Source organism: Canis lupus, chromosome 30, assembly GCF_003254725.2.
Source record: "Canis lupus dingo isolate Sandy chromosome 30, ASM325472v2, whole genome shotgun sequence".
NCBI classification, from domain to species: domain Eukaryota; kingdom Metazoa; phylum Chordata; class Mammalia; order Carnivora; family Canidae; genus Canis; species Canis lupus.
In genome coordinates, this window is record NC_064272.1 from 630,200 (window position 1) to 647,455 (window position 17,256).

Here is a 17,256-nt window from a genome sequence, read left to right on the forward strand (position 1 = left end):
TATGAGTGTTGTATGAACTTTACATCCCGGGGATAAATCCCACTTGGTCATGGTGAATAATCTTAATGTACTGTTGGATCCTATTGGCTAGTATCTTGTTGAGAATTTTTGCATCTGTGTTCATCAGGGATATTGGTCTGTAATTCTTTTTGGTGAGGTCTTTGTCTTGTTTGGGATCAAGGTAATGCTGGCCTCAGAATGAGTTTGGAAGTATTCTTTCCATTTCTATTCTTTTGAAACAGCTTTAGTAGAATCAGTCTTATTTCTTCTTTAAATATTTGGTAGAATTCCCTCGGAAGCCATCTGGCCCTGGACTTTTGTGTCTTGGGAGGTGTTTGATGATTGCTTCAATTTCCTTGCTGGTGGTTGTAGGAGTTGGTCTTTAATATTAGAATAAAGGGGAATATATTGTTGAACTTAAATATTTTAATTGGCGGCTAGTTTAGGCTAGCTATGGTGTGGTTTATATTACTCTCCAAGGAAGGTTGTGTCCTGTATTTAAAGGCTCTACCTTTCTATATTAGTATTAAAATTTATGTTGAAGTTATTATTTTTTAAGGTAAGTTTAAAGTTGAATCAAAAAGTAAAGTTCTGGATAACAACTGTCACCTGGCTTGATAGGCTTTTCATGTTTACCTATAAACCTCGCTATTGTGCTTCATAAACGGGTTTGTTCTTTAAACTGTATATAGGTAGCTCATCTGGTTTCAGGGCAGTTAAGTTCTCATTAATTTTCTGGGTAAATCATTAGGCAAAAATGAAAGAGGGTAAGCTTTGCCATTTTTTTATAATAAATTTATTTTTTATTGGTGTTCAATTTGCCAACATACAGAATAACACCCAGTGCTCATCCCATCAAGTGCCCCCCTCAGTGCCCGTCACCCATTCACCCCCACCCCCTACCCTCCTCCCTTTCCACCACCCCTAGTTCGTTTCCCAGAGTTAGGAGTCTCTCATGGTCTGTTTCCCTTTCTGATATTTCCTACCCATTTCTTCTCCCTTCCCTTCTATTCCCTTTCACTATTATTTATATTCCACAAATGAATGAGACCATATAATGTTTGTCCTTCTTCCGATTGACTTACTTCACTCAGCATAATACCCTCCAGTTCCATCCACGTTGAAGCAAATGGTGGGTATTTGTCATTTCTAATGATTGAGTAATATTCCATTGTATACATAAACCACATCTTCTTTATCCATTCATCTTTCGATAGACACTGAGGCTCCTTCCACAGTTTGGCTATTGTGGACATTGCTGCTAGAAACATTGGGGTGCAGGTATTTAGTGCTTTTAGTATTTTGATTATCGTTCTCTTATTGTACTTTTTCTATGGCCTCAACTAAAATTTTCATCTCTTAAACTTTTAATTTTACATACATGTTTTTTAAGTTCATTTATAATAATTGGGTTTGTTAGGGCACTGGGGAGGCTCAGTTAAGTGTCTGAGGTCATGATCTCGGGGTCCTGGGATCTAGCCCTCTGTGGGACTCCCTGCACAGCAGGGAGTCTGCTTCTTCCTCTCCTTTTGCACCTCCCCCTCTCATGCTCATGTTCTCACTCTCACACACTGTCTCTCAAATCAATCTTTTTTAAAAAAGCTTGAGTTTGGTAAGTTTGGACTAGCTTTGTTAAAGTGCTCATATTAAATGAAATCTGCTATGTGTAACCTGGGTGCTTTACTTAAGGTACAGTTTGATCAGTCCAAACACACTTTCCAGGATGTGGATATAATTATTAGTAGGTTAATATAGGTTAATAATGATATAATTATTAGTAGGTTATATGTAGGTTTTGATGATTGAGGAGGGTGATGTGTATGTGCCTCATGGCTTAATTCATTTAAGTTCTCTCATCTCAATTTATTACTAAATTCACTTTTAGTTTTTAATTTCATAATGACTTTAATATAAATTTTGATGTTTTTAGAATGGAAAATGTAGCCCATTTCCTATCTTGTAAGCTATGGCTTGACCTAACATTTTAATGTTTTTATGTTTGTCCTTACTGTAAATCCATTTACTGAAGGTGATGGTAGGTAGACCATATTAACAAGATGTAAGGGTTATCGGGGCTTATCCATTATACAACAGTCTCCTGTAAAGATACAAAGCACCCCCAGTTCTTTGAAATGTGGCTGTTGGTGGTAGTACTCTGGTGAATAGTTTTTTTATAATAATTACTTGAGTTTGGGCTAAGCATTATGGAGTATCTATTCTCAGTTTGGGTCTTAGCTGTTGTATAGTCAGGAATATTAAAACACTTTTTTAGTTTATTTTTATTTTAGTTGTGACTTTTTGTAGCCTAGTTAAAATTTAACTTTACTGTAAAAATGTCTTTAACATGCTTTATCAACTTGGGTTAATAGTATGGCTACAGTGTCTGGAGCAAAATTTACCAGCCCTCATTGATATAACTGTCAAATTTTCATTTATGGCTTGATTTTTATCACCGCTATTTCCTGTGGGTGCATGGTAAAGCAAGGCCTGCGAGCCACTTTTTGGTGTACATGAGTGTCAGCACACAAAATGGCAGTTGGAAGGATCTGATTTTCTCTAGTAAACTCAACAGGATTTATTGACCATTTTCAGAGAGCATAACCTATCTGGACACTTCAGGTGAAAGAGACCGAACTGCTACAGATGACACCAGAGTACATGCATGGTTTCTTCCCTTAGCACTTCCCTTGAAAGGTGTTACTACCGTTTTATGTTCATTTACAAATCACAGAGTATTGATAATGTAACATTATGTTAATAGCTAAAGAATACTGTAGTAATAAATTTTAAAAATACAAGATGTTTAAGGTTGGATAGACAATCTTTAGGCTCCAAGAGTTTAAATATTCAAGGTAAGATTCTCTTCAAACCATCAAATATTTAAGATAGAACTCAACCTAGAAAAGGGAGTGAGACTGTCCTTTTTCCAGTGGATAGTCTTTCCTGCTTTGTCAAATATTAGTTGACCATAGAGTTGGGGCCCATTTCTGGGTTCTCTATTCCATTCCATTGATCTATGTATCTATTTTTGTGCCAGTATAACACTGTCTTGATTATCACAGCTTTGTAGTACAACTTGAAATCCGGCATTGTGATGCCCCCGGCTCTGGTTGTCTTTTTCACAATTCCCCTGCCTATTCAGGGTCTTTTCTGATTCCACACTAATCTTAGGATGATTTGTTCCAACTCTCTGAAGGAAGTCCGTGGTATTTTGATAGTGATTGCAGTAAATGTGTGAATTGCCCTGGGTAGCATGGACATTTTCACAATATTAATTCTTCCAATCCATGAGTATGGAATGCTTTTCTGTCTCTTTGTGTCTTCCTCAATTTCTTTCAGAAGTGTTCTGTAGTTTTAGGTTATAGATCCTTTCCCTCTTTGGCTAGGTTTATTCCTAGGTATCTTATGCTTTTGGGTGCAATTGTAAATGGGATTGACTCCTTAATTTGTCTTTCTTCACTGTCATTGTGAATGTATAGAAATGCCACTGATTTCTGGGCATTGATTTTGGATCCTTCCACATTGGCAAATTGCTATATGAGTTCTAGAAATTTGGGGTGCAGTCTTTTGGATTTTCTATGTACTCTATCATGTCATCAGTGAAGAGGGAGAGTTGGACTTCTTTGCCAATTTGAATGTATGCCTTTTATTTCTTTTTGTCATCTCATTGCTGAAGCTAGGACTTCTCGTACTATGTTGAATAGCAGTGGTGAGAGTGGACATCCCTGTCATATTCCTGATCTTAGGGAAAAGGCTCCCAGTGTTTCCCAATTGAGAATGATATTTGCTGTGGGCTTTTCATAGATGGCTTTTAAGATGCTGAGGAATGTTCCCTCTATCCCTACACTCTGAACAGTTTGATTAGGAATGGATGCTGTATTTTGTCAAATGTTTTCTCTGCATCTATTGAGAGGACTATATGGTTCTTTTTTTTCTCTCTTGTTGATGTGATCTATCACGTTGATTGTTTTACCAGTGTTGAACCAACCTTGAATCCTGGGGACAAATCCCACGTAGTCATGGTGAATAATCTTCTTAATGTACTGTTGGGGGTAGCCTGGGTGGCTCAGCATTTTATCACTGCCTTTGGCCCAGGGTGTGATCCTAGAGACCTGGGATCGAGTACCATGTTGGACTCCCTGTATGGAGCCTCCTTCTCCCTCTGCCTATGTCTCTGCCTCTCTCTCTCTCTCTCTCTCTCTCATGAATGAATAAATAAAATCTTTTTAAAAATGTACTGTTGGATCCTATTGGCTAGTATCTTCTTGAAAATTTTTGCATCTGTATTCCTCAGGAATATTGGACTATAATTCTCCTTTTTTGTGGGGTCTTTGTCAGGTTTTGGAATTATGGTGATGCTCTGTGGTCAACTAATATTCGACAAAGTAGGAAAGACTATCCACTGGAAAAAGGATAGTCTCTTCAATAAATGGTGGTGGGAAAATTGAACAGCCACATGCAGAAGAATGAAACTAGACCACTCTCTTGCACCATACACAAAGATAAACTCAAAATGGATGAAAGATCTAAATGTGAGACAAGAATCCATCAAAATCTTAGAGGAGAGCACAGGCAACACCCTTCTTGAACTTGGCCACAGCAACTTCTTGCAAGACACATCCATGAAGGCAAGGGAATCAAAAGCAAAAGTGAATTATTATTGAGACTTAATCAGCTTAAAAAGCTTCTGCACAGCAAAAGAAACAATCAACAAAACGAAAAAACAACCTACAGAATGCAAGAAGATATTTGCAAATGACATATCAGATAAAGGGCTAGTATCCAAGATCTATAAAGAACTTACTAAACTCAACAGCAAAGAAACAAACAATCCAATCATGAAATGGGCAAAAGACATGAACAGAAATTTCACCAAAGAAAACATACACATGGCCAACAAGCACATGAGAAAATACTTCACATCACTTGTCATCAGGGAAATACAAATCAAAACCACAATGAGATACCACCTCACACCAATGAGAATGGTGAATATTAACAAGACAGGAAACAACAAATGTTGGAGAGGATGTGGAGAAAGGGAACCCTCTTGCACTGTTGGTGGGAATATGAACTAGTACAGCCATTCTGGAGAACCGTGTGGTGGTTCCTCAAAGAGTTAAAAGTAGAGCTACCCTACAACCCAGCAATTGCACTGCTGTGGATTTACCCCAAAGATACAGATGCAGTGAAAGACTGAGACACCTGCACCCCGATGTTTATAGCAGCAATGTCCACAATAGCCAAACTGTGGAAGGAGGCTTGATGTACATCAAAAGATGAATGGATAAAGAAGATGTGTTCTATATATACAATGGAATATTACTCAGCCATTAGACATATGGCTACCAATACCTACCATTTGCTTCAATGTGGATGGAACTGGAGGGTATTATGCTGAGTGAAGTAAGTCAATCAGAGGACATTATTATATAGTTTCATTCATACAGGGAATGTAAGAAATAGTGAAAGGGATTATAGGGGAAAGGAGAGAAAATGAGTGGGTAATATCAGAGAGGGTGACGGTACATGAGAGACACCCAACTCTGGAAATGAACAAGGGGTATTGGAAGGGGAGGTGGGCAGGGGGAATGGGGTGACTGGGTGACGGGCACTGAGGAAGGCACTGGACAGGATGAGCACTGGGTGTTACACTATATGTTTGCAAATCTAACTCCAATTAAAAATATACAAAAAAACTGGTAAAAGGAAAAAAGACGGGATGAATATATGTGAAGATCAAATGGAAAGGTCAGCAAAAGAGAACCTGAATACACTCCACCTGTGCGGAGCTTCTGTTCTCATCATAATACCTAATTTGTAAAGAATCTATGAAATTATGGATGTTATGTTGAAATGTATCTTGGCATATCTTGCAATAAGTCACATAATTGGGAAGAAGCATGCCTCGGTGCACATATTAGGACCTCTGACCCTTGCTTCTAAGGTGCCTTTCTTATTCTGTTATGTTCTAAAAGCTTAATATGTTTCCATAGAAAATAACTGGTTCTCATAGCATTCTTAAACACTTCCCTCCATGATTCATTCAAATTCTTTCTGACATAAACTGTTTGCAAACAATACTGTTAGAAGCCAATATTTTGTTTGGAAATTTCTGGTAACTGAGATTGTGAATCTCTGTCCTTGGCCATCTCTTCATATAGCAGAGTTGTGAATCAGGAAATGAGAACAGTCCTTCCAGATTGTCAATATCCAGGGAGTCCTAAGACTGTAGAGAAGGCATCTCTTCTGGTCCAGGAAAGTCTTTGCTTTAAAGTCCAGACATCACATGAATTACCTGAGAAGAAACTCTTGATATTTCTGGAACTTTTACAAAGTTCCAGAAATGAAACTTTGTAAAAGTTCCAGAAAAATCCAAGTTGGTTGGTATACATAGAAAGTTGGTTTTGAAATACTGTGAAAGTTTGTTTAAATGCTAGAAAGGAAGAGAATTAAGAGAGAAGTTGAGAGTTTATTATAGAGTATAAGATGTTTTATGTTTGGAAACATCAAATTTCTCTTCACAGATATAAAGCTGAGTCCAAAATTTTTCAGGGTCTAAATACAGTCAGAACGTGATAAAACAGGAATTCATGTTGTTTGGGCAAGTTTTGTCAGATAGTGTTATCCTCAGAAGTGGATGTATTTATTGTGTAAAGTGACTCCTTGAGTGGGAAACACTAGAGTTCTGTGTCATGGAATAGAGAAAGGCTTATAGACAGAGTATCTGTGATGGGTCTATTGGGATCTCTCAGTAAGTGCCACTAAATTGAGAGCATCATCTGTTAGTGTGCCTTTTCAGAAATTCAGAATCAAAAGTTCAAAGTGAATTTATTTATAACAATTCTAGAGTTGGATATAAAATATCCTTCAGTTCATTTGAATGTTTTGTAGGCAGAAAAAAATCTAACTCTATTTTGATCTATGTCTACAGTTTAAAAAAATTATTTATTTATTCATGAGAGATACAGAAGGAGAGAGAGGCAGAGACACAGGCAGAGGGAGAAGCAGGCTCCATGCAGGGAGCCTGACATGGGACTCAATCCCGGGTCTCCAGGATCACGTCCTGGGCTGAAGGTGGCGCTAAACCACTAAGCCACCAGGGCTGCCCTACGTCCACAGTTTTTATATTGGAACCAAGATTTCCTTTCCTGTTTTTGAGGAACTGAGGAGGTTTTGTGGGTAGCCCGTGATCGCCAGTTGTGGGATGTGATCGCATAGACTGGTCATGACTTGCAGAAGTATGCTCATGGCTGAATGGCCTACTGTGACCTGCTAGTTTGGTTTTCTGAGACTTGTGAAAAGCAGAGAAATAGTTTATATCACAGAATTGTCTGTGCTCAAGTACCAGTTTGGGTATTTGGAGTAAAATGGGTGATTACCAGTTGGTGTCCATTGGAGGAAAATGTTTCATTAACCCTTAAGTTACAGAGCAATATTTGGAGGCTGCTTTGAAGATGACTTTTATTCGAGATGGTCCTTTCCTGTCAGCACCAAAGAGTCTGTCTCATTGCTTGTCTCTGGCCTCTTGACATGATGCATAATATTTGTTGTGGGAAATGTGGGGCATGCCTAGGAGTTCATGAACCCTCTGCAAATGAAGAAACACGTCAGACACCTGCCCTTCAAGTGAGATAATTCTAAATCACAGAATCAGTACAGTTTCCTGGAGGATTACAGTTTGCTTGCACTCCCATTATGTTACCAACATAAGCATCTTTCCTTTCACAATACCTCTTCCCTATTCCCTTACTGATACACCCAAAAATTAGCTTCCAAATAAACTACATGCAATAAAATTTTGTCTTTGGATCTTCTGACGGAAACCAACCTAAGTAACTAACAAGAGCTACTACCCTTCTATAAATAACCACTTGATGTGATGGTTCCTGAAATTCTCTAGAGTTGTACTTATGGGAATCAAAAGAGATTTCCTCATATTGTTATTATCAAATGAGTACAATTTCAGTCATCAAATATTATGTAGTAGATATTACTGCTGCCTGCTGAAATAATAAAATAATACCCTTATATGGTAGATTCACATTTCCCATGGTAGCCAAAGTAGTGAATAAATGCTCTACAGAAGTAGTAGAATTTTATTCAGTGAAGTAGATAATATATATAGTTCTACCTATTTTAGCTGTCAGATTCCTCAGTAGAGATATCCAAAGAGCAGATGGATGTATAGTTTTAGAGCTCCAGAGATAGAGCCAGTTAGCAACGTCTGCCATAATGTCCCCATTTGCTCAGTCGCTTTACAGATACCTTTATGTCTTTGTTCCTTAATGTATATATTATGGGATTTAAAATGGGGGTGATAGCAAAGTCAGCAATGAACAGGTATTTGTCAATTGATGATGTGGGGAAAGGCCAGACATAGAGAAACATGCATGGAGTGAAAAATAGAACCACCACAGTGATGTGAGATGACAGTGTGACAAATGCTTTGGATAAATCTCCTGAAGCACGTTTCCAGACAGTGACCAAAATGAAGACATAGGAAAGGATTAGCAGGAAGAAGGTGCCCATGCTCATGAAGCCACTGTTAGCAGCAATAATAAACTCAAATTTAACTCCATCAGTGCACGCAAGCTTTATGATCCTGGGAAAGTCACAGTAAAAGCTGTCTACCTCATTAGGACCACAAAAAGGCAAGTTTATAATGAAAGCAAACTGAGACATAGCATGGATCACTCCAATCACCCAGCCAGTGATTACAAACGAAACACATATTTTAGGGTTCATGATGTTCAGATAGTGAAGAGGCTTACAAATTGCGATGTACCTGTCAAATGCCATGGCTATGAGCAGCACCATCTCCACTCCTCCCATGATGTGAATGAAGCACATCTGTGTCATACAACCTTGGAAGGAAATTATCTTGTATTCATTTAAAAGGTCCCCAATCATCTTTGGGACTGTTGTAGAGGCAACCCCCATGTCAATGAAGGACAGATTGGCCAGGAGGAAGTACATGGGAGAATGTAGGTGAGAATCAAAAATTACCAAAAAGAAAATGAAGAGATTTCCCAGGATTATCCCTAAATAGATCAAGGAAAATGTCAACATGAGAAAAACTTTAGTTTCCCAAGAAGTAGAGAGTCCCAGCAACACAAACTCAGAAACCACAGAATTATTTAGTCCATCCATTGACATGGGCAGAAGAGTTGATTCTCAAATCATCTGAGGATAGAAGATGATTAAAAAGTCACAGTCAGTGATATAAATGTAAATTTCCTATTTATTGCTAGTTTGTTCTTTGGGATACTTATCTTAAATTAGAAAGCATTTAATTGGATATGGAGAAATATTACAGATATGGAAACATTAAGGTGATCAAGAGAATGACTATACAAAAGAGAAGAAAATTATTAATAGTTTAGCTGGAAATGAATGGTATTACTTCCCTTCTATTCCATTTTCAGATCTTTTTATTTTGTGACTCAAGGATTTCGGGACATTTCCCCTGATCACTTACTGAGATGTGAATAATTTCAGCTACTACTGTCAACTTCACAGTAATATTCTCACACTACTTTGCTAATTTTCCTTAACTGAATTTATTTCAATAGTCAAATAGAGATTTTTAGGCCCAAATTGCCTAATGCCTTTAACCTTGTTTCACCTTATATATGTGATTTGTTTTTGTTTTTATTATGTGTAATTTACCATAGACGTCAACTCTTAGATTGTGATTATTTGTAATTTTGATTCGTAACTACTGTCGTAGTACATCCCTCTACATTCAATTAAAATGTTGGATACAAAGACTGAACACTTGTAAGCAAAAAGCATTAATTAGACAATTAAAAGTTTAATAGATGACATTTATACAAAAGTTTGTACTAAGCACATTGTCTCATTTAAACCCTACATAATTCCATATGGAAGTACTTTTTTTAGATTCATTTGACTAATGAAGAAAGTCAGTCTTCGAGGGATCAAGTGTCAGAGCCAGGACATGTATCCAGAGCTGTAGGACACCATACCCATTCTTCTAACCATAGCACTGTGCTCTTCAAGGCTGGCCCCTTCCAGTATACACTGGATCTTCCCTAAGGATCTATCAGTTAAGCTTTCTTCACCTTTTTGCTTCCTTTTACCTATTTACATAGTTAAGTTGTTTCTTTTTTTTAAGATTTTATTTATCTGAGACATAGAGTAGACACATGTCAGAGTGTGGGTAGGGGCAGAGGGAGAGGGATTAGTCTCAGCAGGGAGCCCGATGGATGAGGACTCAATCCCAGGAATGAGATGAATGTGGATTCTTAAACTACCAAGACACTCAGGTGCCTCTACATAATTAAGTTCTTTTTTTAAAAAATCAAATCTCTGAATCTTGCATCTCCTAATTTTCTTTTTCTCCTTAACTCCTCATTGGCAATCCTCACTTTTTGTTCACGAATGGGCCAAAACAATTGAGTTTTCAAAATTCCTTGTGCATAGAAAGATATCTTGGATTATGAATATTTAACACAATAATCAGTTTTTAATCATCATTTTCCTTTATCTCTCTGTCGTATTTGATATTGCTTATCATGCCCTCAGTTCTGTAACTCCCTGTGCCCTTGGATCCTTGGCTTTCATAAAGCCAATCCTCTCTCACTTCTTGCCAATGGAAGCTCCACTTATTCTAGTGTTTGGCTGAAATCTCTGGATTTTAGAAGACAGTAGCTCTATCCCAGGTTGATAGGATGATATATGATTTTTCTAAACCAGTTATGCTTAATCCCATTTTTCTTGGCCATGAATCACTCTAAGATAGGGCATGTGACCCAGGAATGTTCAATGAGTTGTAATCCAGTGTTATTTGGAGAGCTTTTCTTCCAAATGAAAAGACAGAACTTTATGTAGAGAAGGTTCTTTTCATGACTTGTGTGTGTGTGTGTGTGTGTGTGTGTGTGTGTGTATGCAGTTAATGCCAATGATATGCCTAAAGGTACAGCAACCACAAAGTTGTAAAGCCCACATAATACAGTGAAAATTTAGAGAGGACCCAGAAACAAAAAGGCATGTTGAATCACTTAACTAAAGCCTGCAATAGTCTCTCTTCAGATTTATTCTTTTAACAGGAGAAAAATAAACTGGAACTTCTTTGACCAAGTCTAAGCCAGATTTTCTGTTAATTGGTAGAATACAATAGGACCATATTTATGATAGACCTTTTCTAATTATTCTTTTGCCTTTCTGACTTCTCTATACCTTTCACTAACACAGCAATCACTGTCCTCTGCTGGACCTTAATCTCTGGCTTGACTCAGAGTCTGTGGTAAGTATTCGTTCTTCTTTTTTTAAAGTATGTTGGAAACAACTCTTATAACCATTCACTCTACAGAATCTTATATATATGCCAGTTTACCTTGGTCAGATGAGGAAAAAGATTTAAAAATGTGAATCCTATATCATATATCTCCACCTGTATGTTTCTCAAAACTTTGTAGGGATTCTTGTAGCTCAGACAGGAAAAACTTTATTCAATATCAGTGTACTCATTTTAACTAGTACCTACATGTTGAATTCTAAATCTGTAGCTTTTCCCCTTACTCCAGAGTAATAGACCCAAAGCCATATGTGGTGTACACAAATAGAAGTTCCACCTCCATCTTTGAGTTAATATGTAAAAACTGAGTTTATAATTTAAATTACTCCAATGCTTTAATCAATGTCATTACCATTCTCCTCAATGCCCAGTATAGACACCTGAGTAGCACTCTGTCCCTGCATTTCCAGCTCCACTTGTACAACTTTTCCTCTCAGCTATTTCTCATTTCAGTTCCTTCCTCATTTCTCTGGTCATTTTGTCTTTTACCTATTTTCCCATCTTGACATTTGAAGAGGCTCCTAAATGATCTCCCTGTTCCACTCTTCCTCATACCCAGTCCATTCTACAGAATGTTTCCCTATGTATCTACCTAGAGATCAAATATGACCACATGGCTTTCCTATTTAAAGCCTTTGGTGGGTCTATGATGAGAAAAATTTTTGGTACCACAGCATATCACATAAGGTCATGAAAAGAGTTGAGCAGTATTTGATTTCAGAGGATATTTCCACAAGAATTTTGGGGACTGAATGTACTAACCAGTTACTGGATAAATTTCAGAATTAATCCCTGATAAAAACTCTTGGTAAATTGGGAAGGACCAAGAAACATTTTACTATGATGATTTTAATAAAATGCTTAAACCAATAGTCAATGTCTGATTATAGATGGAACATTAAAATCAAGAACATAACAAAGCCCACATCACTATATTTTAATCATTTTTACCCTAGTAGATGGATTAAACCAAATAATATTCTTGAAAGAACAGCATCAAAGGCATAATCATTCAGAAATAATAAAATTGTCCATCTCAAATACTTACAAGTAAATGAAAAAATAAATCTAGAAGATTATTTTAATAAATATAATAAATAATAAATTGTAAACAACTTATTAAAATTTGATTTAAAAAAATCTCATTTCTAAGTGACACAAATGTGCAATGTAAGCATTCTATTGAAAAACAGGGCAGCCCGGATGGCTCAGTGGTTTAGTGCCGCCTTTAGCCCAGGATGTGGTCCTGGAGACCCAGGATCGAGTCTGTGTCAGGCTCCCTTTATGGAATGGAGCCTGCTTCTCCCTCTGCCTGTGTCTGTGCCTCTCTCTCTTTCACTCTGTGTCTCTCATGAATAAATAAATAAAATCTTTAAAAACCAACTTTTCTGAAACATTTGTAATGTGGATTGAAATAGGAAATGAAACCATACCAATGGAAAAAAAAAAAGACTCAAAATTGTAAAGATCTCCATTCTCTTGTGACTATTCTAAGCAATAGCTGCAGTGTCCATTAAAAGCCCAACAGCTATGTTTTGGAGCTTTAAAAAGAGATCTAAATGTCCATTTCAAAGCCCAGGGATTTTGAAAAAAATAAGAAGAGGGTGACAAGGGGAGAAAAGAGAATGCTTTCTGGAAAACTATTGGGATATATTGTAAACTCATGTCAATTAAACAATGATTAATTTTACTGACATTGAACAGATAAATATAGCAAAATGCAGTTAAGAATGTGACACAAATTAGGGAGTGTAATATATGATAAAGAATGCAATACAATTTAATAGAATAATGAAGGGTTATCTACTAAATTCAGAGTATTCAATAGTTATTAAACATGTAGCTCAACATTGGAAAACGAAAACTTTTGTATCTTACCATGGATATTAGAGCAAAGCATGTTCTAGATGGTTAGAAGGCTTAAGTGAAAAAATAAAACTGTAAAGATTGTTAAGTTGAATTATGAGTTACTTTCTAAAATTTGAGATTGAAGAGGTCTTTCTACATTGACCTCAAATTCAGAAAGCAGATTCCAGTTTCGTATTTTCTCCTCAACAGAAGGAATGAATGGTTGCTGGTATAGAATTGGGAAATCAGTGCTTCTCGTTCTCAGCTGAAGAGAAATGTGAAGTAGTACTGTCAACCCAGAAGACAGTTGAGTCATAAAGGTAAAAAATATTTATTTGTAATTTAGTAATCCTATGTCTTGGAATTAGTTGAAAAATAGACAAATGGATAAAATGTATAATGTTATTTTACTTTAATGTTTCTTATAATTTGAAATGTTTGATGATAAGGGACTGATTATGTGGATATATTCAGGTTTTAAAAGGTCATTAGGTATATATTAATTATCATGGAAAGATATCAATAAGTCCAGAAGACTACAGTGGAAAATATTTATACTGAGGGATGGGAGTACGCACGACAAGAATGAGTAAAGGTTTAGAATTTGCCCCATATTACTGCAAAAAATGGGGTGGTGGGATTAAAAACAATTTCAAGATTTGACTAGTGTTAACACAAGATGTTACCTAGTTTCAGGTGTACAATATAGTGATGCAGTATCTCTATATGCTACTCTGTGTTCACCACAAATGCAGCTATCATCTATTGTCATACAGGTGGCGGGATTGTAAATAATTTTATGCTTGTTTCTTTATCCCCAACTTGATTTGTATTATTTATTTTTTTTAATTGGAAAACAAGAGTGTCACAGTAATATGAGGGGATGGATACATTTATATAGGAAGCATTTCCAATACATACAGTAAAATGCAGTATTTAGGGTACAGACACAAGGGCCAAACTGTTTGCCTTCCCAGATCCCATTCACCTGCTGTGTGCTCTATGTGAGGCACTGAGCTGCCAGATGTGTCCATTTCTTCATGTGTTAAAGGCAGATACTAAGAGTCACTATCTCCTAAAGTGGTTTTGAGGAATAAATGAGTTGAAATAAGAAAACATCAGAAAGTGCTTCGACACTAAAGTGCTAAATAAGTGTTATCTCTTGTAATAATTTTGATAGTTTTCAAGCAACAGGCCTAGAGTTTTCAGACTGGAAACAGTGGTTGAATAAATCTGGCAGACAGAAAAAGCTAGCATGCTTTTTTCATGTTATTTCAGTGGGAATAGAATAGCAAAGACATAGATGTTTCTTTTTATTTTTATAATTCTAAGATTCAGAGTAAGAGGAGTTGGAAGACAAGATGTAATTCATGTACTATTTTCAAAAAGATTCTAGAGCTTTGAAGAATATTTTATATTCATCTTTCATACAGTTTTATCTCTGAGAAGGAGGATGTAAAACAACATGAATGGAAATCATTCCACTGAAGTGAGTTAACAAAGGAAAGGGGTTTTGGGAAGAGAAGTAAATTGTGGGGAACATGAAAGTAGATAATGATGGACCCAGATGCTGGAGAATTAAGAATGGGCTTTTCACCTACCTGCAAGGCTCTGGGTTCATCCTCAGCAGCTTCAAGGGTTTGAGAAGCACAGAGAGATTCACTCCCTTTTAGATGCACTGTTATTAATTAAGACACAGAGCTATAAATAGTTCTTACCATTAGGAATGAAACCAATTATGAGATTGAGTGTTAATAACTAATATCTATTCCATTATTGGCTGTTGATAGAAATTAGGACTTTTGTGAACCTTGGCTTTTTCCCCAAGGGTCAATTCCATGAGATGCAAAACAGAGTAACAGAGAAATTGAACAGTCTGTGCGATGAGTAGTAATTATGTGGTTTTGACAGTATTTTTTCAAATTTGAGATTAGAGGTGCTATACATTACAGATGTTTTATGACTTATAGAACTGTTGAGATTTATCAGAACTATGAGTCACTGGTTTTATCTGTTTGGCATCAATATCTCATAAAAGGCGAAATACCACTACACACACTTAACTGCTAATTCTGCTAAGAATTTTGAGAACTAATAAGTTGGCATTTGAAAAGTATGAAAGCTCAAAGGATACAGTGACCATAAGCTGAACAGTGTCACTTGGAGTTTTAATACCTAAAATTATTCTATATGGAGATCTAGAGACAAAGGAATTTTTGTTTTTGGAAAAAAAGAAGTATGTTTATGGGTTAAATATACCTTAATGTTGTTTTACAGTCATCACAGGCCATTTAATAAGCAAACAGAGTATCCTACCTAGGCTTCACTGCAAGATTGCTTGGAGTCTCATCTGTACAGCTGTTACTCGAGATCACTTTTGTGAAGAAATGATTTTTCTGTTTAAAGGAAACCCAGAAGCTATTTAATTAAGGTGAATCTATTTTCTGGAGGGATTAGCTCCAGAACACTGGTCCTTTTTAGCGAAAATGGCAAAGCTTTTTAGGGCCAATATATTGGCCAAGTCTGTATACATGGAGCTAGAAAAATAGTGAATAACCAAATAAAGAGAATATAATGAGTCTGAGAATAATAAGAATACAGTGTAGTGCTGAAGTGTGAATTCTGTGGATGAGGAAGGATCAAGATGAGGTAACAGGGTAGAAACAACTTGCAAAAGCCTGAGGATCTTTTCTCTGCAGTTGAACCCATAAATATTTCTTATTTTTGGACAGGTCTGATTAAAGAGTGGGAAGGCAGTAGGTCCAACATTGAAGAAGATGCAGTCTCTCGACTACTTATTGTCCTCCTCGTCTCAGCAATATAAACTCCAAGGAAAGGTGAGATGATGTGACTATACATAGGCATCATATGTTATCTGCACTGATTGATGAAAGTCAGAAGGAGAAGTGATCCCTTGGTTTTCAGGGGTTAAGTCTATTTTCACACACTAGCAGGGCATAATATTTCCATTAATACACATCAGTACATGTTCTCAACAATAAACGTTACTGTCAGATTTGATTCTCTTGCCCGTTTACAGATGTAAGGTGGTATTTCATTATGATCTTCGGTTGCAGTTTCTCCATTACTAATTAGGTTGAGGTTGAGTATCTAGTGTCCCATAGTATTTCTTTTTTTTATTTTTTTTAATTATTTTTATTTTTTAAATTATTTTTAATGGAGTTCAATTTGCCAACATATAGCATAACACCCAGTCCTCATCCCGCCAAGTGCCCCCCTCATTGCCCATCACCCAGTTACCCCAACACCCCACCCACCTTCCCTTCCACTACCCCTTGTTCATTTCCCAGAGTTAGGTGTCTCTTATGTTCTATCAACATTACTGATATTTTCACTCATTTTCTCTCCTTTCTCTTTCTTCCTTTTCACTAGTTTTTATATTCCCCAAATGAATGAGACCATATAATGTTTTCCCTTTTCTGATTGACTTATTTCACTCAGCATAATACCCTCCATCCATGTCGAAGCAAATGGTGGGTATTTGTCGTTTCTAATGGCTGAGTAATATTCCATTGTATACATAAACCACATCTTCTCTGTCCATTCATCTTTCGATGGACACCGAGGCTCCTTCCACAGTTTGGCTATTGTGGATATTGCTGCTATAAACATTGAGGTGCAGGTGTCCCAGCATTTCAAGGCATCTGCATCTTCGCAGTGCAATTGCTGGGTCATAGGGCAGATCTATTTTTAACTCTTAGAGGAACCTCCACACATTTTCCAGAGTGACTGCACCAGTTCACATTACCACCAACAGTGCAAGAGGTTTCCCCTTTGCCTACATCCTCTCCAACATTTGTTGATTCCTGTCTTGTTAGTTTTCCCCATTCTCACTGGTGTGAGGTGGTATCTCATTGTGGTTTTGATTTGTATTTCCCTGATGGCAAGTGATGTGGAGCATTTTCTCATGTGCTTGTTGGCCATGTCTATGTCTTCCTCTGTGAGACCTCTGTTCATGTATTTTGCCCATTTCATGACTGGATTGTTTGTTTCTTTGCTGTTGAGTTTAATAAGTTCTTTATAGATCTTGGATACTGGCCCTTTATCTGATAGGTCATTTGGAG

General features: G+C 36.9%; 1 protein-coding gene and 1 long non-coding RNA gene across 2 annotated transcripts; one reads left to right on the forward strand and one right to left on the reverse strand.

Annotated features, from left to right (window-relative positions):
* Positions 1–8,217: 8,217 nt before the first annotated feature.
* On the reverse strand, positions 8,218–9,153 carry LOC112675427 (olfactory receptor 4F21-like). The gene has a single exon (XM_025472033.3). The coding sequence runs from the start codon at positions 9,151–9,153 to the stop codon at positions 8,218–8,220; it is 936 nt and encodes a 311-aa protein (XP_025327818.1).
* A 2,071-nt stretch (positions 9,154–11,224) lies between these two features.
* On the forward strand, positions 11,225–16,150 carry LOC118352890 (uncharacterized). The gene is made up of 3 exons (XR_004810795.1): positions 11,225–11,272; positions 13,382–13,491; positions 15,904–16,150. It is a non-coding gene; the product is annotated as an uncharacterized LOC118352890 (long non-coding RNA).
* Positions 16,151–17,256: the final 1,106 nt, after the last annotated feature.

Bases quoted from the DNA above. Each gene is read 5' to 3' on its own strand.
- LOC112675427 (XM_025472033.3), bottom strand. From the start codon at position 9,153: ATGGATGGACTAAATAATTCTGTGGTTTCTGAGTTTGTGTTGCTGGGA.